The sequence below is a fragment of the Euwallacea fornicatus genome, chromosome 7 (assembly GCF_040115645.1).
Source record: "Euwallacea fornicatus isolate EFF26 chromosome 7, ASM4011564v1, whole genome shotgun sequence".
Lineage (NCBI taxonomy): Eukaryota > Metazoa > Arthropoda > Insecta > Coleoptera > Curculionidae > Euwallacea > Euwallacea fornicatus.
This window is the reverse complement of record NC_089547.1, coordinates 4819829-4841588: the sequence shown is the minus strand read 5'-3', so window position 1 is coordinate 4841588 and position 21760 is coordinate 4819829. Positions and strand designations below refer to the sequence as shown.

Below are 21760 nucleotides of genomic sequence, written 5' to 3'. Positions count from 1 at the left end.
TGCGTGAACGCACTTGATAATTTTGGAGCTACTAAAGTGCAGAAACTTCACCAAATTATGCTCTGTATAATATCCCTTATTTAAAAAAAAAAACCATAAGTTAAATAACTTGTAAATCTTATTTGAAGGAAAGGTATGTACAATAGTCAGATTACATTTGCCATATTAAATATAGCACTACTGATAAACATAAAATTATAAATTCAGTCATATTAACAGAAAAGAAAATATATTGGTATAGTTATATCCTATCGTAAGTTTTGGCTGATGACACTGTGAAGGGTCTGCAACCACTCAAAAGATAGATCAAACCATCCTAAACAAGGCAAGAAAATTATGCAATTTTTAACCTTTTGTCCCAATACCCACCCTAATTAACCCAGGAATTGAGGCCCAAAAATCAAAATTTGGCAGTATTTCCATTCCTCTGGCCCCACGAATGAAATACATAATGAGAGCGCCTCCAATAAAATATGTAGAAAAGGCCACAAAGAACATTATGCAGAATATTGAGCCGCTGCTTAGTTGGTGATGAGAAATGTGTTGAACACACACAAGAGGAGAATATAATATCAAATTCTAAAGCAAACAAATCCTTCACTTAGCAACTACAATAATTCTCTGGAATACCTTACATCTGTGGCATGATTGCTGATTTTTAAATCTGTAGAACTGTAAGTATCACAGGCCAAGTGAATAGTTGGATTTCTGGTAAGAAATTTTGCTATAAACAAATTTTTTTAAATTATTTTTGAGAAAATCTTACTGATTCCTCTTTGGATTTTGGTAACTAATTTGGTACTGAATTTTATCCTTGTCACCTATCTTTGGTACTAAATCAAAAATGATGTCATTAGCCATCCCTATAACTTCACAGTTTTGTTTAACTGTTGTTCCATTTATGGTTATTATTGATGAACTACATTTAATTAGCTACAACACACTCAACTAAATTCCATGTCAAACCTATGGTAGAATAACTTACTGAAGCACTTTCTGGAGTTATTGTAACATTAACAAAGTTGTAATCTTTAGGGTTGAACTTCCTATCCTGACAACCTGCAAAAAAGTATATAACGTCCGTACTTTCGGTCATTTCTCCATCTTGGAAAAAGCCCCCTTTGGGGGGCTCGAGGTGGGTTATGTTGATAAAGGAGTATGCATCGAGGTTGCAGGAACAGGATGTGTGATCAGTGCAGACTGTAGCGCTGCAGACTGAGAGGATTGAAAAAATTAAGACGCAATAAAGTATTTTGGCCATAATTTTGTAAATTTCATTATTTTTTTGTTAGAGGAAAATTGGAAAAGATCGGTTAGGTTTCGAGATAATTTTGGTGACAGTCGCGCTTTTGATAAACGATTGACAAATGTCGTTTTGGGAACTCAAGGTCGTGCCAGTGTAGATAGAGAACATCGTCAATAAGTAGACAAAGCTAATTGCATATGGAAATAGTACTGTTTTGCGAAATAAAATTGACCAGAATTGTAATTTACTCTAATAAATCCTAAATTGGTAAAACCTGTTTTTGTTTAATTAATCCCTTATCAGATTTTCAAGCAATCAGATTGCTAATAAATAAGTTCCGAGTACTCTTTTCAGAGACGTATGTTGAACTGACTCTGACCCATTTCATATCTGTCAAAACCAATAGATCAGCTGTCGCTGTCACTTTACCTACCCCCATGGGAGTTTTGTTTTTCCATCTTTTCCAAATTCTGCTGCCCATAATAAAGGAATTTCCTAATTTAAACATTGATTTCTTATTTACATTACAAGATTAAACCCTGGAAAATCATAAATTTAAGATGTATATTAGTTGCAGACCCGCGATTTCAAAGATTTGAAAATGGTTGCAGCGCCTGTTCCCATGTGGAATCCTATAGAAAAGTACTGTTTAGCTTTGAAATTGGATTGTAGTTGTTATTGTAGTATCGAAATTTGAGTGCAGAATAAACTTCAGACTTAACTTTGATAAGGTGAGTGTTCATAATTGGTTAACATCAACTTACCAAAACTTGCTTTTAGAATGTCTTAAATCTTACACAGAACTGTTGTTATTATATTATTATATAAGTTAGTATAGAACACACAATATTACAGGCTCCACAATATAACTACATAATTCCTGTTTTATAGTCTTTTTTAAAACTATTTAATTAAGTTCTTTTTTATCACTAAGTAGAATAATTTGAACAATGAAGTATTTTAATTATCTTTGATGTTTCATTCCCTCATAATCGAATTATGCATGCACCATAGTAAAAATGACATTTCCACAGGCGCCAGCTAAAGATCTTAGGTCCCATTGATAACTGGTTCATTTTGCCAACCTAAAAAGCTCAATAAAGCCATGTACTACAGGTAACGCGCCAAGGTCATTGTAATATTAGTTTATGTGCTGCAGGTGGTTCACATCATCAGGAACGTCTTAAAATACAAAAAATTCAGATGTTGCATGCGACTCCCATTATTCTCAAAGCAGCACTGATAATGTTTTTGCAAGTTTGCCATGCTAACTGAATATTTTACATCTTTTGAATGTGTATTTACTTTGTTTTTGCAGTTTTTTAGACAAATCTTGTGTTTTTGAATAAGTATGCTCCACAGGGAAATGCAAAGACCATTTAGAGGCAATCCTGAAAGGATAGGTTTGGGGGCCTCCAATGGGAAATTGTTGGAATTGTTGCAAGGAGCCAGATCAGTCGGCCCCAGATCCAGCTACTCAAGACTGTAACAAAGAAGGTAATATTTGTTACATGTGGTAATTTAAGTTAAGATTAAGCTCATGTTGTTCTGGGGATTAGAGATGCCAGAGGCTCCATTGTATCCTGCTCCAAGCCATGTACCTGCTTCTACAGCTCCTTTGGATACAATTTTAAGCAACGGTAAGGAACAAATCAAGAGTGAATTAATGGCTTCATGTGAGTTTATTTTTTATTCTACTTCTGAATTCATCTTTATCTATGTTTTATCTAAAATTGAAAACATTCCAATCCATTTGTCTTAAAATTAATTGTGGTTCTCAGGCAACCATTTGGGGGCTCCTACTGAAATTACGTCAGCTACTGCGATAGGTCGCTTTTACCCTTCAACTAGACGAACCACCACTAGATCTGCCCCTACTATGGGTATTAGCGACAGCAAACCTTCTGATTTGAAGGTAAATTCTTGTCATCCTCAAACCAAATAAATCTTAAGTGTCCCCTCAGGTGAATAGTCTTTTTGAGAGTTACAAGGACGAGCAGGATGATGTCATTTTAGCTGAGGGTATCGATCAGTTCTGCAAAGATCTAAGCGTTCCTCCGGACGATTTTAAAATATTGGTACTTGCCTGGAAACTGAACGCTGAACAGATGTGTCGGTTCACGCGCGGCGAATTTGTGAACGGTCTCAAAGCTATTAAATGTGATTCAATTAAAGCCATACAAAGTAGACTGCCCGAATTGGTGGAAGAAATCGAGCAGAGCGATGAATTATTTAAAGATCTTTATAGGTAAGTTCTATTCCTGTTTAAGTTTTCAGTTTGAAGTGTGGTTTTAGGTTCGCGTTTAAATTCGGGCTGGACGTGCAAACAGGGCAGCGGATTCTCCCCACAAGTATGGCAATGGTTCTCTGGAGATTAGTTTTCACAGTTCGAGAACCGACAATCTTGAAACGTTGGCTTAATTTTCTTGAAAACCACCCAGCGATCCGGGGCATTCCTAAGGACACCTGGAATATGTTCCTAAACTTTTCTGAGCACGTGGAAAACGATCTGAGCTGCTACGATGATAACGAGGCGTGGCCCTGTTTGTTCGACGATTTTGTGGAATACGAGAACGACCAGGCCAATCAGAACATTTCGAAGGATAAGGAGAGAGAATGTGATGAATTTGTCATCAAGGACTGATAGTCGCTGCCTTTAGGGTAATAATTATTTCGGTGGCTGTTCGCTGATGTTTCGGTGCGTTGTGATTTCTTGTAATTTGAGTTGAGACCTGCGCTTTCTGGAAGTAAAATTTATGCGGTCATCGACCAGAAGTGCTACAACTTTGACTAAATATTTTTTCTAATTTGGATGCGGTTTGACTTGGATTAACTAGGGCAAAAGGGTCGTTCTTAGCGCAGGTCTAGTGATGAGGATGGCTTAAAGAAAATGCAATGATTTAACGCAATTGCCAAAGGAATCAGTATTTACACCTAAAATAGATAATTATCCCATGTTTGTGTAGCGACCACAACTTCCCAGAACGACTTTCTTGTCCTCATTGCTTTTAGTTTGTGTTGAAATTGCCTAAAAGTGAAGTATTTCAACAAAACGTGGATTTTCGGTGTTTTTCAAAGTCTGGTGGTTGTACGAATTCTAATGTTTATTATCGTTGGTGTACGCTTATTGTTGCAACCTAATTATGTGAATACCTTAGTACATATCAGCGTCTTTAATGTAATGATTTCAGTGAAGCTTAATACTACAAAATGCCAGCTTTTACCAGAATTGAACGCACAAAAAGTCTGCCATTTTGTTGATTCTAACCCAAGAAGCGATCGCTGTAAAGCTAAACATTGTACTTGCAGCGTTCATGATGTTTTATTCACATAATTAAGGCTCGTTTACGAACTTGTTCAAATAAATGTCCTAACAACTGTGTCCAGAAAACATTACGTCTTATCTGTATAAAACGCATTTATGTATCTTAATTTGATTACTAATTCAAAGATACTATATATACATTATTGCGAAACCGACTGTATTTATGTATATTCTATGAGAGTAGGTGTCTAAAGACATCCTGGAAGATTTTTTTAGGACCAATATGCCGATGAGATGCCGTATTTTGTACATGATAAAATTAAAAGTCTGGATTTAAAGGTTATTTTAAGCTAAGAACGAACACCCATTTATCTTGATAATTGTACGTAAAGTTATGTATTTTTACTGTTTAGTTTAAGGTAAAACAATTCGACAGTTTTGTAAATAGTGATGTTTTAGGCTTATTTTACTACAAAAACGACGAGAACGATTTCAATCATGCGGTATCATATTTTGTTACTTAGCGTTTTTTCTTTGTGTGATATATATTATTTATATTTTAATAATTTATTATTGACAATTTTCCCACTTTCATCCTTAAACGTTTGTTCTGTTTTCTATTTTGTGGAAAATTGTTGCATTCTTACCATATAGTCCTACATAACCTTTACTTGCACATCTCTATTAATTTTAGTGAATCATGTCGAACGTCAGTTAAATTGACATTCACACGTGTTGTCACTAAAAATGTGAGGTTATTTTTTTCATACAATCAGCAAACGACATGGACATCGTAAGTGAAATTTTACAAAAATCAGGCCATGAGGCCCCAAAATACAAGCCCATTACTGTGGAAAAGCATTTGGATCTGGAATTCGACCTAGGAACTCTTTTGGCAGTGGATACGAACGATTTTAATGCGGCCGCTTACAGGTATGTGATCTTAATACTGGCCCTTAACCTGCATTGTTATGAACCTGAATGAACCAGTTGTAAGAAAAATAATGAACAATTGAATGTAAAGTGGTGGGTTTCATCGATTTTTTGAATACTCAGGGTGATTTTAATTTTAAAAAATGCAGGTGGCCAGGATTCTAATTATAATTCGTCCATTGTTTGGATCTGATAGCATAAATCCTAATTTATTATATTTCTTCTAGAAGAGACATGAATGACTACTTCCTGAATTTGGCCCGAGATAACACTCAACTACTACTCAATCAACTCTGGGAGCTCCCAACTGAACAAGTTGAGGATGCCATAATGGTCAAATTACCACCTCCAAGGACAGTGCTCCCCCGCATGAAGGCTGTACCTAAACCCAAGTCACTTACTAAATGGCAAATTTTCGCACAAGAGAAAGGCATTAAAAAGAAGAAAAAACCAAAATTGACATGGGACGACCAGCTGAAGAAATGGGTTCCTCTTTATGGATTTAAGAGAGCACAAGCTGAAAAGGATAAGAACTGGGTGTTGGAGGTTCCACAAAATGCAGATCCAAATGAAGACCAATTTGCCAAAAAAGTGGTGGCCAAATCAGAGAATGTAGCTAAGAATGAGCTGCAGAGGTTGAGAAATATTGCCAAGAGTAAGAATGTTAAAGTTCCAAGAGTTGGTGTTGCAAATCCAGAGGTGAGTACACCAACACTTTTTCCATCTTCCCTTCAATTTGTGTCTCAATCAAGTGCCCCAGTGGATTTGATGGAGCGTTATATCACATAGAGGCTAACTCACATTGATACTCAAAATTAAATATGAAAATTTATGATTTTTCCCATCAATTTTGAACTTATTTGAATCTCTCTTTTACCATGTGCTTAACCCTGATTAATATCTATAACTTATTTACCTCAAAAACCATTAAAACCCCAATTTATTTACACAAAAAATCCCCATCAGGTTTCCTCTGCCAAAGACCTCCAAGTAGCTGTAACAGTAGCAAAAGCATCTACTGCTAGTTTGGGGAAATTTCAACACAAACTACCCAAGGAGACTGAAGCAAAAGGTGCGTCTGCCATCACTCCAGGTGCCTCTAGGAAGCGAAAGCTACCTCCGGTATCTGGAGCCATAGAAAAACGAGAGAACCTCGACATTGTCGATGCAATATTAAATAAAAGACCAAAGCTGAACATTGAAAAAGCTGTTTCCAAGCAGCTCCAAAGCAGCAAAATTGATTTGGGTGAAAGTGTCCAAGAAAGAAATAAAGGGGACAATAAGGGTAAAAGTAAGAATAAAGGCGGAAGAAAACCGAAAGGAACTAAAGGAATGAGAGCGGGCGGAAAGAAGGGTGGAGGCAGAAAGAGACGTTAGGTAAGTTTCTAATGATATTTATTAAGTAAAATGAAGTATTTGAGGGTGATCCCAACCTAAATTCGGCTCTCTGGCCACTGCTAAATAAACCAAGATACCCACTCCGGGTAATGTCTTTGCAGCCATATAAGTTCTCTTGTCGGGTGACCATTTGCGCATGTAATGGTCCTCGTTAGCTAGTTCAACTTGAACCTGTATGCAAATCCATAAATTAAAAAATCTTTACAGGTATAAAACAAACTTTCCTCCGTCTTACAAGCAGACTCTTTAACCGCTTTTTCCATCACAGACAACATGTATCGGAAAAACGTGTTTCGATTTTTCTTTACTACGGGATTGTCCGATTTCATTCTCATCGTTTTACCAATCCATTTTTGGCAAATCGATCTATCTATGTATCAAAGACTTACGTAGATTTCTTAATTTAGGCGTTTCTTTGGTGTTTGATAAAAATGTAATAGTGCCATTTTAAATAGTAATTTTTTTGCTGATTTGATAGGAAATTCATAGGAACAGTGTTAGTATATAACAATGCTACCTGGGGGTTTACGGGATGTATGCAAATATGCATAATTAAAAGAAAAATGATTGAAACTTTACGCCCAATATCATACATTGAATTCTAGTGATGGTTCAACCTTAGAATGGGAGCTCATTTACGATCATCTTTTAATCCCTCCCTGTATTTTCATTAAGATACTGAGTAGTAAAGTCTGCGTCTTAAGAGTCATTTTTCCTGGCTAAATTTCAAGTGAAATTAAGAAATGTACGAATGTTTCGATATGTAGTTGGTATTATTGTTATTGTCACTGTACATAGTGTGTAAGTGTGTACATAGTTTTAGTTATTATTTACGTATATATTGGATATTTGTATATCCGAATATTGGATAGTGATATATATACATATATATACTTAGGTAGATATATGTATATGTATATATATATTCAATATTCCCCAACAGGGCAACCCATAAGTAAATTTCATATGTAACTATTTAGCAGTTCTAAAAACGTTTATGCGGTCACTAAACTCTCGAACTGTACGTTTTTATAGTTAAATACCACCAATTAAATCCCATACAAAGATTGTAGTCGAATGTCACAGTAACCTCTCAGATACCAAATCTATTCTGACCGCAAAACCCAATTTAGTGCTGTTAAGCTTAGAATTAAGTCAGGTCTCAAGGAACTAAAGTCGATCTTTAATTCTTCAAGAGCCGCTCGAGTTGTGTTGTCTCGCTTCAAACCGGAAATTTGTGTCGAAATATCCGTGATTTGGAGCTTCGTTTGAGTTACATAAGTGTGAATGTGATTTTATTTGTGAAAGCCATAACAATAAAGGACTATATCGTACGAGTTCATTTACCTCCCCTTAGTCCTATTTGGTTCATTAGGGCTCTAGCGATTTTCAGGTTGCTTTGAAACTCATCGTCATAGACATCCAGTGGTGTCGGTATTGGTTGTTTGGAATCAAACATTTTTTTTGCAGGAATTGAGACAGGAAATTTGATTTTGACGTTAAAATAAAAAAAAATGGAATGTAGGGTGGTGGTTACTAAGGTTTGAGATAATTGTTGCAATCTTGCTAGTTATTAGATGAATTGACTCTGGCACTTATCGACGGCAAAGCCATCTGTACGTTGATTCTTGAATGTCACGTACCACTTTTGACAGTGAAAGGCGTTTATCAGATTTTTTTTTGGCGGGACGCGTCAACGAGCCACCATTTTCCTTCTCTTCTGTATTCTTCACACCGTAAAGGGTAAAAGAATAACCGGAAAAACTGTTGAATTTAAAATCAAAAAGAAAAAGAGAAAGGAGCAGGAACGGAGAAATTAATTGAGTCACTAGATAAGGCTATTGGTTAACACCGAAGTCGGATAACATGGGAACAATAGGAGATAAAGGAGACGCAGGTAAGCCCCCCTTTGACTCCTATATTCCTCTTAAGAGGAGCCCTTTAGGTATTATTATACCTCCAGGGACTTAGTAATAAGCTCTAGGAGCATTTCCCGCTACATGATCTTTTTACCTCACATCCAGAGACCTTTGACGATGCAGTTGAAGAACGAGTTATTAATGAAGAGTACAAAATTTGGAAGAAAAACACCCCATTCCTCTACGATCTGGTGATGACACATGCCTTAGAATGGCCTTCCCTTACAGCCCAATGGTTGCCTGATGTAACAAGACCAGAAGGGAAAGATCACTCCTTGCATAGGCTGATTTTGGGGACCCATACGAGTGATGAACAAAATCATTTGTTAATTGCAAGGTAAGACTTCGGGTTGTCATGTTTGATTTTGTGCAGAATAGGCATAAATGATCTTTATACTTGCAAGAGATCATTTGGGCACAGTGTTTTTGACTGTAGCAACATCAAGCCCAGCTTAGTTTCTTCAAATTTGTACACAATGCTACAATAACCTTCTTTTTCATTAGCGTGCAGCTCCCAAATGAAGACGCCCAATTCGATGCTTCTCACTATGACAACGAGAAGGGCGAATTCGGAGGCTTTGGTTCAGTTTCCGGCAAGATTGAAATTGAAATCAAGATTAATCATGAAGGAGAAGTGAACAGGGCCAGATTTATGCCTCAAAATCCCTGCGTCATCGCCACTAAAACCCCCTCTAGCGACGTGCTAGTGTTTGACTACACCAAACATCCAAGCAAGCCAGACCCCAATGGCGAATGCCATCCTGATTTAAGACTGCGTGGTCACCAAAAAGAAGGTTATGGACTTTCCTGGAATCCCAATTTAAATGGGTACCTTCTCTCTGCCAGTGATGACCACACAATTTGTTTGTGGGACATCAACGCCACCCCCAAAGAGAATCGCGTCATCGATGCCAAAACTATCTTTACAGGTAAGCTGAATGCCTTCAAAGAGGTCGGTGTGAAGCTTAATTGAGTGGGTGTAGGTCACACCGCTGTAGTGGAGGACGTGGCTTGGCATTTGCTGCATGAGAGTCTTTTCGGCTCCGTTGCGGATGATCAGAAGCTCATGATTTGGGACACGAGATGCAACAATCCTAGCAAACCTTCACATACTGTAGATGCGCATACTGCGGAAGTTAATTGTCTCAGCTTCAATCCTTATTCGGAATTCATTCTGGCAACTGGGTCTGCGGATAAAACTGTTGCCTTGTGGGATCTGCGCAACCTCAAGTTGAAGCTGCACAGCTTTGAGTCGCACAAGGATGAAATTTTCCAAGTACAATGGTCACCGCATAATGAGACGATTTTGGCTTCGTCCGGAACTGATAGGCGGCTGCACGTGTGGGATCTCAGTAAGATTGGTGAGTGTGGCAATGTTACGTGTTTTCTGTGCGTTTCTTGAGGGTCGTGGAAGTTAATATCAGTCGACTAACCAGAACTGACCATTTCCTGTTCCATTATTTTTAGGTGAAGAACAGTCTGCTGAAGACGCAGAAGATGGGCCTCCAGAATTGCTGTTTATTCATGGAGGACATACTGCTAAGATTTCTGGTTGGTTTTAAAAAAAATTATAGTAAATTAGCTTAGGTGGATTTTTTCTTCAGATTTCAGTTGGAACCCGAACGAACCCTGGGTGATTTGCTCGGTATCAGAAGACAACATAATGCAAGTGTGGCAGATGGCCGAAAATATCTACAACGACGAGGAGCCAGATCAAATGTCCGCTGATATGGAAACAGTGGCTCCTTCCGTGTAGCCCAAGCAGAAACATTCCGATCTCAAATTAGAAAAAGTTTAAGTGGCGTTTTGAGTTGCAGGTTCTTCTCGAGAAAATCTAGTTACGTCACAATATTTAAAAAAAAATCAATTTTTGTGGTATAAGTTTTAGTTACTCAAGTAATTTTTTTCATTTTTTAAATAAATTCGTGAAGATTATTTTTACTTCATGATTTTGGTAAGTATGCAACCCATTATACACGGTATGCTACTTTCAACTTCATGACTTGGTAAGCTAATTACGTCTGCATCAAAATAAGTAGCCACTTACCTAATTAACCCTTTTCCCTTTAAATAAATTCGCAAAGGTGATTGGCTACGCATTCAAGTTTTGTGACGTTATAAATGCTTACCCTTTTGAGGTAAATTCATAAATAATTTGAATGAGTACCTATGCGACCCAAGATGCACTACATTTTTGAATAAAAATCCATATATTAAAGGCTAATTAAAATATCACCAACAGAACTACAAATTAAAAGTCAGTCTAGGTACAAATAAACAGAAAAAAAAACAGTTTTTAACGAGGCCCTGTAAAGTTGCTCTGCAATCCCTGCCAGCACCTAAAATACTCCGCATCCAATTTCTCGCAAGTTTCAGCCCCCCATTTCGTCACCGCTAAACCCAGGCAGCTCTCGAACATAAAAGCCTGAAACCACCCCATTAAAACCTCCTTTAAATTAGCCAGAAACAAACCTGAGTGCCTTCGGCCACTCTGCAAGGTTTCAGTTGTTCGTGGGCGGCAAAATCAAAGCAATTTTTGTCCGGTCCATGGGGAGTCATTATACTGTGAAGCGTTGCCCCTCCGGGCCTAAAACCCCCCTTTTTTGCCTCATACTCTCCGAGAATAAGACCCATAAACTCAGACATGCAGTTTCGGTGGTAATACGGAGGCCTGAAAGTGTGCTCCTGAACTGACCATCGCGGAGGAAAGATGACGAAGTCGGCGATTGCGGTGCCTGGTTTGTCCGACTGGCAGGTTAGGACGGTAAAGATTGAAGGGTCCTGAAATATTGCTTTAAACGTGGTTATTCTATTTGAATTCTAGGGGGGCTTACGCAGTGGTCAAAGCTGACGGAATTGATGACCATAAACTTGCTCAAATCGTACTTGTAAGGGACGTAGTTGCCGTGCCAAGCTACCACGTCGAAAGGACTGTGTTCTTGAGAGCAGGTGAAGAGTTTACCTTGATATTTGCCCACTATTTCGTATTTAAAGCATTCGATAATTTCATATCTGTAACGAGTTTCTGAAAGCCGTGTCAATGTGAAGACTTATGTTTTACCGCGCAATAGGCGTTAAAAAGTCCCTAGGGTTCGCCAACCCATTCGCCCCAATAGGCCCTAAGTCTGGCAACGCAAAGTGCCTTCCGAAAGTCTCCAGGACGTAGCCTCTGGAAGGTTCAGATAACTCCACTGAGAACCTCATGCCTTGCTGTATAACGCAGATTTCATTAGGTGCGACACTCATTATTCCGAATTCGGTTTTGATGTACAAGGTACCAATCTGAGGGACTGAAAAATTTCGGTACTTGTTCAGGTCTTAGTACTCAAAACAGCGTTAGGTTATACCAATAAGAAAGTCGCCGTCTGCGTTGTAGAAGGCCCTATTTTCCATTGATTTGTTAGCCGAGTATATATGAATGGCCAAGCCGAGTTTAAGTTTTGGATCCCCAGCTCCGCATACTGTCTTCAAACCTTCAACAAAGTCCATTGTGGTGCTTGAAGGAGGTAAATCGAATGGGTTCCAGCGCATCTGTGAGCAGCAACGTAAATGTACTTAAACGAAATTATTAAATACCGGAAATTACAAAACAAAAAACTGGCCGTGGGCGTTAAGCCGTAAACGTAGGGCGCGATTAAACTATTTGCTCTTTTCCATCAAACCTCGGACTAAGAACAGATGACGCAGTTATCCAATACACGTCTGATTTTTCAATGCCCATTTGAGCTTTAGCGATCACCCTTTACTTACTTGATTGGGATCCGGCTGCTGTTCGTCCCAATCGTGAGTTATGCCGGTTTTTACAAATTTCTCAAAGGGTTTGTGCCCTACAGATGGCCTGATCCGGTACAGCCAGCTCCTCCTAAAATATTTTCCCAATAATATTGTCCAAAGCATGTTTCCGTACATACTTGTTCTCAGCTCTAGGAGCCGTAAACGCAGTTCCAGATAATTGTTCCGCGTACAACCCATAGGGACATATCTGAGGGCTATTTTGGTCTTTGGGCAAAGAGTTAGGGCACCTGGGGTCTTCAGACGAGAACTCTGAACCGAATCCTCTGAGGTACTTTTGAAAATATAATTTAATTCTAAACTGATTGTGATTTGGGCTAATTCTACATACCTGCAGCTCCGTCATGACCGCATTGGCGAAGGCTCGCAACTTGCCAGAGACATACTAGAAGAATGTGTTTTCTTGATGTAAATTGGTATTTTCGAATGGAGATTATGCATAAATAGTTCTATGTTAGTAAACAAGAACTGGTTTGAAATTAATTAACAATCTTAGGTGATAAAAACAAGTCTTGAATAAAAAAGTTGTTGATTTTTCGTTCTTTTATTTCCCATTATTTATAAGGTATAATTAGCTTCTGATAGATCTTGAATAAATTCCATCTTTTGCTTTCGCATACGAAATTGAACAAATACTATCAGGAATACAGAAGTGCAAGATGTATTTAGCCTCTGATCAAACCTGTAAAAATTCCATTTTTTGCATTCGCATACGAAATTGAACAAATACTATCAGGAATACAGAAGTGCAAGATGTATTTAGCCTCTGATCAAATCTGTAAAAATTCCATTTTTTGCATTCGCATACGAAATTGAAGAAGTGATATCAGGAACACAGTAGTGCGAAGAGGTGTATTTACCTCCTGCTAGTTCTTGAATAAATTAATCTAAACATCTATCACAGTGATAAAAGAAAATGTTGTCATAGAACTATTCAATCCACCCGCGTAATTATAAAAACAGTGTTGTCATCTAAAGAAAATAGTCGACAGGTCACCGATATTATGACGTAATCAATTGTACATGTATTTGAAGTTGCCTACATTGACGTCTTATGATGTCACCGTTTGATCACAGCTATTGACATTATAAGCTCAATAGACACTTAATATGGAGATAATAAATAAGATACATGGGGTAATTGCAGGCTGGTTTTTGTTAAATTTTCCTTTACACCATTTGCATACTTTTTTACACACACATGTGGAGTTTTAGCGAGTGCAAGCAAGAAGCGACTAAGCGATTGACAAGTGCGAGGGAAACATGCTACCGTTTTCCTTTCGATTCTCGACGATCGGCTAGTGTCGTTGATTCACAAGCAGTACACTTTAAGCCGAGGAAGGGTTCAGATCTATGTAATTTTGGAGGACGCGAATTACGCGTATATATTCCGTTTTATAAACAATTCAAATTGTTGAGATTAAAAAATGCAGCTAAAAAAAAGTTTACCTTTTTTCTAACAAAGAAGTTTAGATAGATATCAACAAGTTAAAGAAATGAAGAAGGCATCTTCGCGTGAAATCATAATTGATACGGGGATTTCGAAAAAAAGGTCAGAAAGCAAAACATAGCGTGTGACCCTGGAAAATGTAAGACCCTGTATATGGAGATTAAAGATTTTGACATTTCCTTGTAGAAGCTCTTAAAAAACATTGGGATACAAAATTTCATTAAGTTATCTTTAGGCATACGAAAGGAAATAGCAAAAAATGGAAACAAAACGGACTTTGCTACCCTGTATATAAAAAATAGTACGTTTTTAACCATGAGTCCATTGGTATTTTTTACTATTTTACAAAACAGTATCGCCCCCTGAAATATCTGTATGATGATCTCTTACACCTTGTCGACACAGTAAGGTTCAATTCCTGGTTATAGCTTAAGAAACTAATGCGAAAACAATGTAAAAGACAAAAAAATTGTATTTTTACATGGAAAAAATATAAAAGCTTTAAAAAAGTTAGTGGCGCTTAAATAACAACAATAATCATAAATAACACTGACAACTTTGACACTCTGTATCTTGAAAATAAAGCATTACCGGTCATACGTTTATATAAACTTTTTGTCTTGGAGTCACTCAAAAGTCACCCCTTGAAGTGTGGTAACGTATGTAAATAACATTCTGTATAGTACAAATCACATAACTTTATGCACGTCGCAGGCTTCATATCAGCACTGATGTCATATCTTTTCAAAATCAGTATGTTGCAGGAATCTGTCAGATATTGGTGCCATATTATCAGTGTTTAGTAGCATTTAACGGTATTGTAGAGTTAGAACAAATAATGGTCATAGAAAATCTCTAACTGAATTCACTGATAATGCTGGTCCCTCGTTTTCCAAAATAACTGATAAGGAACGTTACAAGCTTCTTACATCGATTGTTTAAAAACTTGGGCATTATACCCATTCTATATAATAATAACAATAGTCACAATAAATAATCAGCAGCATTATTTTAGTTCACGAAAGAACAAATTTTTACCGCAAAAATTGATGAAGGAAGAAAACGCGGGTCTAAGAAAACAAAAATGAATGAAAAATGACACTTTCAGAATCTCAACCAGTAAATATTAATAAAATAGTATTGTATTTAGACATTGAAATAGTTCTTTATCCTTTTTTAGCATATAAAATTTATATATCTTATTAATTTGTGTTAGGCGACCCTTAATCGTTGCATTTTGTGACGCACAATAGTTCGTACTTACTGATCAATTACGGCTTTAGCAAAAAACTATATACATACTATTAGAAAACCCAATATGGATGTGCTGACAGCAGGATTGAGTGTGGTTATTTATACCTATAAATTTCAACACTCACACAACGTACAATATATATATATATATATATGTATATAGTAAAATTAGTTGAAATAAATAAATAATAGACTTAGCGCTCCGTATAACACGATATGGCTAAAACTAAGACAAATTGCTTTGGAATCGTCCCCATCTAATGTATCATAGCCTTCGAACATCCCGATCTGCATTGCATAGCTGATGACGTAGGCAACATAAGTTTGTTCATGGACGCTGTTGAACAGATGAGCCATAGGACCTGCAATAATCCCATTTAATTTCATTCAACTTAGGTAAGATGTAAATATCTACCTCTGGCATAGACTAGAACATCAGTTCCTCCATGTGTAACCTCATCAGTGTAGACCAAGGCTTGTTGAGAGTACTCAAAATCGCTGGTATTCTGCTTGGTTGGATCGATTCTCTGTACTACACTATCGACCACGTTAAACTGATAATTGTTAGGACCTCCAGTTGAGTACAACAGATTTGTAAAGGGTTTCTGGTCCATTTTCGACAAGCTGTAGCCGAGCACTCCCTGCTTTCGGTCTGGGTACCCGCTGAAAATTGCCGAATGCGAATGATCGCTGGTGACAATAATGAGGGTGTTTTTCTCGTCTGTCATGTTTACGGCCGTTTGTACTGCATCGCTAAAGGCCACAGTTTCGTCGAGAGCTTTTCGGGCGTGCCCTCTATGGTGCGCTTGGTCAATGTTACCTCCCTCCACCTGGGTATTAAATATCTTTAATTTGTTAAAAACTATTGTGTTGCGGTAAACCTACCATTAAGGCGTACCCATTGGGATTCTTTTTTAGCAGCTTGATGGCGGCTTCCGTCATCATGCTAAGAGAAGGCATTCCCGTGGGTCCTGTATCACGTTCGTATTCGAGTTTTAAGTGGCCATTTGCGAAAATTCCTGGAAAAACATGTTGCGAGCTTGAAATAACATTTTCAATTTTTATCTATACCCAAAGTATATTCCGTCGATTCGTTCATCTTCAGCAGCTCCTGGTTATTTTGCAAAACTTGATAGCTCATTTGCCTGATTTCTTTATCAGTCTTCCAGTCACTTATCAAGTCCCTGCCATGCTGCTTGCTGATGCAAGACCATCTGTCTATGGGGTCGTCCTCGGAGTCCTCCACATCTGCCACCATGCACTGCCTTCCGCCCCCCATTATGACCTGTTAAAGGAGGTTTTTATTAAACGAAAACAAAGAGTTGAATAAAGCATAGTAACCCTCACCTCGATGTTCCGCCCAGGACTGTTGTTCACCAATTGCCAGGCGATGTCTTTGCAGGCAGTTGAATTCTCTGGAATGAAATCCTCACACTCCCATTTCCTATTGGGAGTGTGGGCGTACAGAGCACTGGGCGTGGCATGTGTAACTCGTGTGGTTGTAACAAAACCTGGACGAAACAAATTTTTGATTACGATTTAATTTTCTCCACCAAAACATCGTGCTTAATTCATGCGAGATCAATCTTATCACCCTGAAGGGTTCAAAGGAAATATCCGATTTACGACACCTACCAACAGATTTCCCCGCATCATGCGCCCAATTAACAAAACTGTCCAACTGCGCAGACTTTTTCTGAGATGCTTCGCAATCATCCACATCCACAGTGTTGTCCACTCCCGAAGTCTTGTGATTCGCTTTCACCCCACAGAAGAGGGCGGTAGCAGTGCTGCACGAGTCCGGTACCAATTTATTGGCCGAGTAAACCTTCAAAGCAATTTAGGCATTATAATCATTCTTTTTGGCGAATAACCAACCTTGAGAACTCCAACGCTATTGAAGTGCTCCCATGCTAGAAACCCGGTTTCCCCTTTTCCGTATATTCTCGAGGTGGTGACGGTGGTGAGTCCCATGCCGTCCCCCACGAAGAGGATGACGTTCTTAGCGAGGTCTTCATTAAGGTTCTTTTTTAGGGCTTTGGCCAACTCGCTTTTACCCAGCTGCTTCCAATAAGCTTGATCTGTGAAAGATTTAGAAAAATAACGAAACCATTATTGACTTATTAACTAAATTGTTTTGAATGCGAACAAGAGTTAATTTTAAGGTCAAGGGTTAGAGCGATCTCAGTTTAATGTGAATCATCATCGTTTGTATGAAACTAATGACGAGAAGCAATAGAAACAATAAGGAATAATGCGCTACGCATACACAAACCCTCACTTGGCTTTGTATCATGGGACAACATCTGTTACTTACAAACCTTCAACAGAAAAAATATGACCTAAAACTTGAAACATCACAGCGGCAAGTAGGAGAGCACACGCGGGGTTAAGCATGATTGGAGAAGCGATGTAATGAATTTCAATTATAACCGTTTGACGACGGTACCACCGATGTCGGTCGTTTAGAGAATTTTAAATAATTGTTGATGCTTCATTGCTACTGCTATCTAAAGTACCGGCTTTAGTATTTATACTGCTGTTAAAATAATCATATTTCCTAATTCAGCTGAGATAGATTGAGGTGGTACCCACCGGCAGGTCTAATGGCATCGGACGCTTTAGAAAAAAATTTATAACATTGTTGCAGAATCGAGGTTTGAATGGCTCCAGTGCGCTCGCTTTCATGGAGAGCGATGTGCAGTAGCTCGCTGAACGAAGATATGTGAAGAAAAAGAGCGGCGATACACCATTTTTTTATATTTTTACCTGTGCCGGGTCGTAAAAATACATTTGTAGATGTTTTTCACTATCCAGTCTGAAGCCTCGTTCGCTTTGGTACCGCTTAACTGACGTCTCAATGAGCGATGCCGCTCGAAAACTTTCCGAGATTTTGATAACAAAGCGAAAAAAATTCATTTAAAACGTAAAAGTTGCGTTCACCATTCCGTCAAAATTACGAATAAACTTGGAAAAAACGATTTTGTCTTGGCCTGGATTAACTTACCTTCGGGTCCTTCGTCCATGATTCCCCTTTTCACCACCACTAGAATTAGAAACAAAATTAGAGCGACCATCCTTGCAGCCATCACTCATTTGAGGGCGAGCGGGAAGTACGTAACGCCACTCTGTGATGTCGATAAAAGTGCCAATTTTTCAATTAGTTTTGTGCAGATATCCTTTGGCAAATACTCCCTAAAACGGCTATTGTGTATTAGCAGGATATAATGAAAAATCTGGCCATCTGGCCTCTACATCAACGTGTATTACAGGATGGCAAGTTGTTTATCCGGGGAATTAAATAATGTTAATACATATTGCCATAACAAAGAACGAAAGGGCTCTCGAGGAAAACGCGCCTGATCACCCTAAAACATTTATTAGGTAATATGTTATAATAAGAAGTAGGTATACAATATGTTGTTTACAGTCAGACACGACACGTAACAAAATCTATATTGATGTTTATTACAGTCTAACACTTGTATTTATTTACACATAAAATTTCCCAAAAAATGATACTTACACATGCTAATGAATTTAATTATAGTTTTTCATTTGCCATTTTTATAGACCTAGGCACAGTAGAAATTACGATTTAATCCTCATAAATGCTCTCAATGAATAATAGGAGTATGTACAATATTTATTAACGAGTAAAACAATCATGTTGATACAGGATTATTTTGTTGAGACCAGAATTTTCTTTGTAAGCTCATTCCTATTAAAATCCTGGATTGTGCACTTATCACCTAATTAAATTATAAATTGCTTATCACAGATTTTATCACAATCGCAGGTTAAAGCCTTCATTTATGTTAGGATGTCGCTGGTCTGATAAAACAAACCTCTCAACGTAATTTAGAGTAAAATATGTGTTTGTAATGAAGAGACTTGAACGACCCCCAATGGTTCCCTGAATGCGAGTACATATAGAGTGGCCCATATTTAATTTAGCCTTAATATTTTTACCTAAGGGATTTGTGGTTAGTCTATGTATCCATATTAATGTGGCACCCTGTGTGGATGTTACAGTGTTGTCCAAATTGGTCTGCGAGTCCCGTTTAAACGAACTATTAAGACGATACTACTTGAAAGAGAACTGGCAATACCGCCTAAAATTGTTTTCAAAAAGTTTTAAAAATGGCACTATAAATTGGAGACTGTATGTATATTTCAATTTTGATAGAGAGCAGTGAAAAACGCACATATCCCAGGTATTTACTCTAAATAAAAATAAATAAAAAAATATATATATGTATATATATATAAAACCTAAACAATTTTTTAAGTCACTCTGCATATTTCGTACACACGAACCTAAATAAGGAATTTGGCAGAAAAACCTCGAATAATAAAAAAATCGTGAGAATTGCTTACTACGTTTTCAGGGAGTGTACCGAATTCGACCTGGGTTCAATTTCGTCGTGAATGTTTTTATGAAAACGGGGATTAATCAACTTAAATTTCATGGTCAATTTGCTTGATTCACGGTCAAAACTTCGGAGAACGGAAAACAGTGACTTATTGAAAATAGTTTCAATACCCCATACATAAAGGTGGTAACCTTCTGGTTTTCACCTTATCCCTTAACAAATTCTAAGACAAAGTGCAATAATCGCTCTTTGTTGCCACTACAGGATGAGACAAAGAGGGAACAAGGAAAGGCGTTGTTGAATAGACGATTTCGCTTTTGTCTTTTTTTCGCCCTAAGTTTGACCTGTGACGCCTCTCGTATAATTATAAAACCAAAGTTAGTTTTAATTTAATACTGTCCACATTAAAAATAGCAATTTTTTATTTACAATAAAAATTCATTAAAACCAACTGTTTTTTGCATAACAATTTCTTTCGGGTAACTTTCATACTCACCCTCATAAACGACGAAAATTTCGCTCCCGTTGTGGATTTAGCATTTTGTTCAAGAACTTCACCCCTTTCTTAGCATTTGACCCCCTCCCCCCACCCCTCCGTTACTTGAAATTTCAGCAAAAACTACCAAAATAATTAACAACACTGAAAATGCACGCAACCATTATTTTCCACCATACTTAAAAAAAATGCATGGAATCATGGGAAAATAACAAAAGACGAAATCAAAATGGCTATTGCATCGAAATCAGCGTGTTCCTATTGGATCGCAGGTTACGACGACCCTGGTGTCTCACAACTTCATGGGCAACTTCAATCTGAGATATAATAGTATATATCTCTCCTTCTGGTCATTATTGGATTAGACGAAGAAGACAATGCGAAAATGTCTTTAACCTGAGTTGAAAATACAACCGTCCTGTCTCCATAGAAGCAATGCATTTAAAAAATAACAATTTCGTTTTAAAAATCGATTAAACGATCTACGAGCATTTTTCTACCGAAGCTCCACTACTTACCTTGATAAACGATGATAATTTAGCATCCCTTGCAAACTTGGCACTGTAATCAGTATCTTTGTACCTCGCTTAACACATAAAAATCGTTTATTATCTTAAAATATTATCCAAGAAAACTAAAGTAATTAACAATGACAATAGAAAAGTGCAACAATTACCATTATTTTCAATCCCGAACTACGTGGAATCATGGGAAATTAAAACAATATAAAGTCAAAAAAAACAAAATGGCCGCGTCATCGAATAGCGTTTTCCCATTGGTCAGATTCTGGTGCTGGCATGTAATATATGGTGTTCTCAGCAATGACGCAACCCAAAATACATTTTACTGCTCAATGTGTTAATTTTGTTCAAATTGCTATTAACCGACTGTGTTTAAACAAAAAATGATATATAAATGATTTAGCCTTTAGCACATTGTGCAATAACTTCAATCCTTTTTTTAATATCCGAAAATCACTTGTAGCTCACGATGTCAGGAAAAAGACATCAAAACATTTAACAGTAACACTGAAAATTAATGCAACGTGTCCAAATTGCATTCATAAAATTACGTTGCAATGTTCGGGCAATTAATCTATCGATTCCTGTGGTCATACTTTGAACCTGGCAATTCACAACTTGTTTCAATTCAAGATGTAGGCAACTCGCAATGCACTCAAACTAAAAAATTTGCATAAATTTTACCTCATACATCAATTGCCACCAATTCCTTTCAAATAACAACAACATAAATAATTTGTCAATAAATTAATTCTACTAATATTTCTACGTCTTTTCGTGTACCAAAGCGACCACAATGGCCGTATGGGCCTTATTGATGGACGTGACCATGTCCGATCGCCTCTTGGCTGTGTTATTTGTGAGCACTTCCGAAATGGTGCTGCTCTTCGTCGTAGAGCTTCTCGACTTCCTTCTCTTCTGTATCTTGCACCATTTAAAGGGGGCGATGTTTCTGTAACAAGCGAACCGAATTGGCTAAGTGCTTTTCGAAAAATGGCACTCTAATGGCGCCTCCACGGCTTTATGGGGCTCATTTACCACAGGCGATTACTCATATAACACACAAGACCCACTTTTCGGTTTCGGGTCAGCGTATAACGTGTGTGTATA

The 21760-nt window shown here is 37.6% G+C and overlaps 7 protein-coding genes across 13 annotated transcripts; 3 read left to right on the top strand and 4 right to left on the bottom strand.

Annotated features, from left to right (window-relative positions):
* Positions 1-100: 100 nt before the first annotated feature.
* LOC136340417 (uncharacterized) lies at positions 101-1352 on the bottom strand. The gene is made up of 5 exons (XM_066284478.1): positions 986-1352; positions 767-933; positions 636-708; positions 370-579; positions 101-316 (listed from the first exon to the last, which is right to left on the bottom strand). The coding sequence occupies exons 1-5, from the start codon at positions 1259-1261 to the stop codon at positions 242-244; spliced, it is 801 nt and encodes a 266-aa protein (XP_066140575.1). The 5' UTR covers positions 1262-1352; the 3' UTR covers positions 101-241.
* Positions 1353-1662: 310 nt separating this feature from the next.
* Positions 1663-5077, top strand: SCCRO3 (defective in cullin neddylation 1 domain containing SCCRO3). Its single transcript, XM_066283754.1, has 6 exons — positions 1663-1977; positions 2609-2743; positions 2806-2886; positions 3028-3161; positions 3211-3494; positions 3542-5077. Exons 2-6 carry the CDS (start codon positions 2665-2667, stop codon positions 3888-3890), a joined length of 927 nt encoding a protein of 308 aa, XP_066139851.1. The 5' UTR covers positions 1663-1977; positions 2609-2664; the 3' UTR covers positions 3891-5077.
* Positions 5078-5250: 173 nt separating this feature from the next.
* On the top strand, positions 5251-8176 carry LOC136340037 (ribosome biogenesis regulatory protein homolog). Its single transcript, XM_066283750.1, has 4 exons — positions 5251-5444; positions 5672-6143; positions 6411-6821; positions 7050-8176. Exons 1-3 carry the CDS (start codon positions 5296-5298, stop codon positions 6819-6821), a joined length of 1032 nt encoding a protein of 343 aa, XP_066139847.1. The 5' UTR covers positions 5251-5295; the 3' UTR covers positions 7050-8176.
* Positions 6818-8337, bottom strand: LOC136340043 (uncharacterized). Its single transcript, XM_066283760.1, has 3 exons — positions 8190-8337; positions 7063-7212; positions 6818-7006 (listed from the first exon to the last, which is right to left on the bottom strand). Exons 1-3 carry the CDS (start codon positions 8299-8301, stop codon positions 6843-6845), a joined length of 426 nt encoding a protein of 141 aa, XP_066139857.1. The 5' UTR covers positions 8302-8337; the 3' UTR covers positions 6818-6842.
* Positions 8338-8511: 174 nt separating this feature from the next.
* On the top strand, positions 8512-10696 carry Caf1-55 (chromatin assembly factor 1 p55 subunit). Of its 2 annotated transcripts, none has more exons than XM_066283747.1 (6): positions 8512-8739; positions 8867-9098; positions 9266-9690; positions 9745-10122; positions 10229-10312; positions 10366-10696. In XM_066283747.1, the coding sequence occupies exons 1-6, from the start codon at positions 8709-8711 to the stop codon at positions 10515-10517; spliced, it is 1302 nt and encodes a 433-aa protein (XP_066139844.1). In that variant the 5' UTR covers positions 8512-8708; the 3' UTR covers positions 10518-10696. The 2 variants fall into 2 exon arrangements, with proteins under 2 accessions (XP_066139844.1, XP_066139843.1); XM_066283746.1 differs by having other exon boundaries at positions 9736-10122.
* A 256-nt stretch (positions 10697-10952) lies between these two features.
* Positions 10953-13035, bottom strand: hgo (homogentisate 1,2-dioxygenase). Its single transcript, XM_066283748.1, has 8 exons — positions 12885-13035; positions 12673-12827; positions 12512-12623; positions 12109-12292; positions 11823-12051; positions 11596-11773; positions 11234-11542; positions 10953-11186 (listed from the first exon to the last, which is right to left on the bottom strand). The coding sequence occupies exons 1-8, from the start codon at positions 12897-12899 to the stop codon at positions 11058-11060; spliced, it is 1311 nt and encodes a 436-aa protein (XP_066139845.1). The 5' UTR covers positions 12900-13035; the 3' UTR covers positions 10953-11057.
* Positions 13036-14457: 1422 nt separating this feature from the next.
* On the bottom strand, positions 14458-21399 carry Alp12 (Alkaline phosphatase 12). Of its 6 annotated transcripts, none has more exons than XM_066283741.1 (9): positions 19230-21399; positions 18265-19173; positions 17136-17338; positions 16893-17085; positions 16605-16768; positions 16329-16542; positions 16143-16276; positions 15673-16087; positions 14458-15619 (listed from the first exon to the last, which is right to left on the bottom strand). In XM_066283741.1, exons 2-9 carry the CDS (start codon positions 18344-18346, stop codon positions 15426-15428), a joined length of 1599 nt encoding a protein of 532 aa, XP_066139838.1. In that variant the 5' UTR covers positions 18347-19173; positions 19230-21399; the 3' UTR covers positions 14458-15425. The 6 variants fall into 6 exon arrangements, with proteins under 6 accessions (XP_066139838.1, XP_066139837.1, XP_066139840.1 ...); XM_066283740.1 differs by having other exon boundaries at positions 18265-20518; positions 20648-21399; XM_066283743.1 differs by having other exon boundaries at positions 18265-18303; positions 20648-21399.
* Positions 21400-21760: the final 361 nt, after the last annotated feature.

Excerpts from the sequence above, each read along its gene's own strand:
- LOC136340417 (XM_066284478.1), bottom strand. The coding sequence starts at position 1,261 with ATGGCCAAAATACTTTATTGCGTCTTAATTTTTTCAATCCTCTCAGTC. Across the intron at positions 709-766 it reads CAAAATCCAAAGAGGAATCA|AAATCCAACTATTCACTTGG; the intron begins GTAAGATTTTCT and ends ATTTCTTACCAG. Across the intron at positions 317-369 it reads CAATTCCTGGGTTAATTAGG|GATGGTTTGATCTATCTTTT; the intron begins GTGGGTATTGGG and ends TGCCTTGTTTAG.
- SCCRO3 (XM_066283754.1), top strand. The coding sequence starts at position 2,665 with ATGGGAAATTGTTGGAATTGTTGCAAGGAGCCAGATCAGTCGGCCCCA. Across the intron at positions 2,744-2,805 it reads TCAAGACTGTAACAAAGAAG|AGATGCCAGAGGCTCCATTG; the intron begins GTAATATTTGTT and ends TCTGGGGATTAG. Across the intron at positions 3,495-3,541 it reads TTATTTAAAGATCTTTATAG|GTTCGCGTTTAAATTCGGGC; the intron begins GTAAGTTCTATT and ends GTGTGGTTTTAG.
- LOC136340037 (XM_066283750.1), top strand. The coding sequence starts at position 5,296 with ATGGACATCGTAAGTGAAATTTTACAAAAATCAGGCCATGAGGCCCCA. Across the intron at positions 5,445-5,671 it reads TTTAATGCGGCCGCTTACAG|AAGAGACATGAATGACTACT; the intron begins GTATGTGATCTT and ends TATTTCTTCTAG. Across the intron at positions 6,144-6,410 it reads TTGGTGTTGCAAATCCAGAG|GTTTCCTCTGCCAAAGACCT; the intron begins GTGAGTACACCA and ends AATCCCCATCAG.
- LOC136340043 (XM_066283760.1), bottom strand. The coding sequence starts at position 8,301 with ATGTTTGATTCCAAACAACCAATACCGACACCACTGGATGTCTATGAC. Across the intron at positions 7,213-8,189 it reads CCAAATAGGACTAAGGGGAG|ATAGATCGATTTGCCAAAAA; the intron begins GTAAATGAACTC and ends TTTGATACATAG. Across the intron at positions 7,007-7,062 it reads TGCTTGTAAGACGGAGGAAA|TTGAACTAGCTAACGAGGAC; the intron begins GTTTGTTTTATA and ends TACAGGTTCAAG.
- Caf1-55 (XM_066283746.1), top strand. The coding sequence starts at position 8,709 with ATGGGAACAATAGGAGATAAAGGAGACGCAG. Across the intron at positions 10,123-10,228 it reads GTGGGATCTCAGTAAGATTG|GTGAAGAACAGTCTGCTGAA; the intron begins GTGAGTGTGGCA and ends CATTATTTTTAG. Across the intron at positions 10,313-10,365 it reads ACATACTGCTAAGATTTCTG|ATTTCAGTTGGAACCCGAAC; the intron begins GTTGGTTTTAAA and ends TTTTTTCTTCAG.
- hgo (XM_066283748.1), bottom strand. Across the intron at positions 12,624-12,672 it reads GCTCCTAGAGCTGAGAACAA|GAGGAGCTGGCTGTACCGGA; the intron begins GTATGTACGGAA and ends AAAATATTTTAG. Across the intron at positions 11,774-11,822 it reads TTTTTAACGCCTATTGCGCG|ATATGAAATTATCGAATGCT; the intron begins GTAAAACATAAG and ends AACTCGTTACAG.
- Alp12 (XM_066283739.1), bottom strand. The coding sequence starts at position 18,346 with ATGGCTGCAAGGATGGTCGCTCTAATTTTGTTTCTAATTCTAGTGGTG. Across the intron at positions 17,339-18,264 it reads CATGGACGAAGGACCCGAAG|ATCAAGCTTATTGGAAGCAG; the intron begins GTAAGTTAATCC and ends AATCTTTCACAG. Across the intron at positions 16,769-16,892 it reads TGATGCGGGGAAATCTGTTG|GTTTTGTTACAACCACACGA; the intron begins GTAGGTGTCGTA and ends TGTTTCGTCCAG.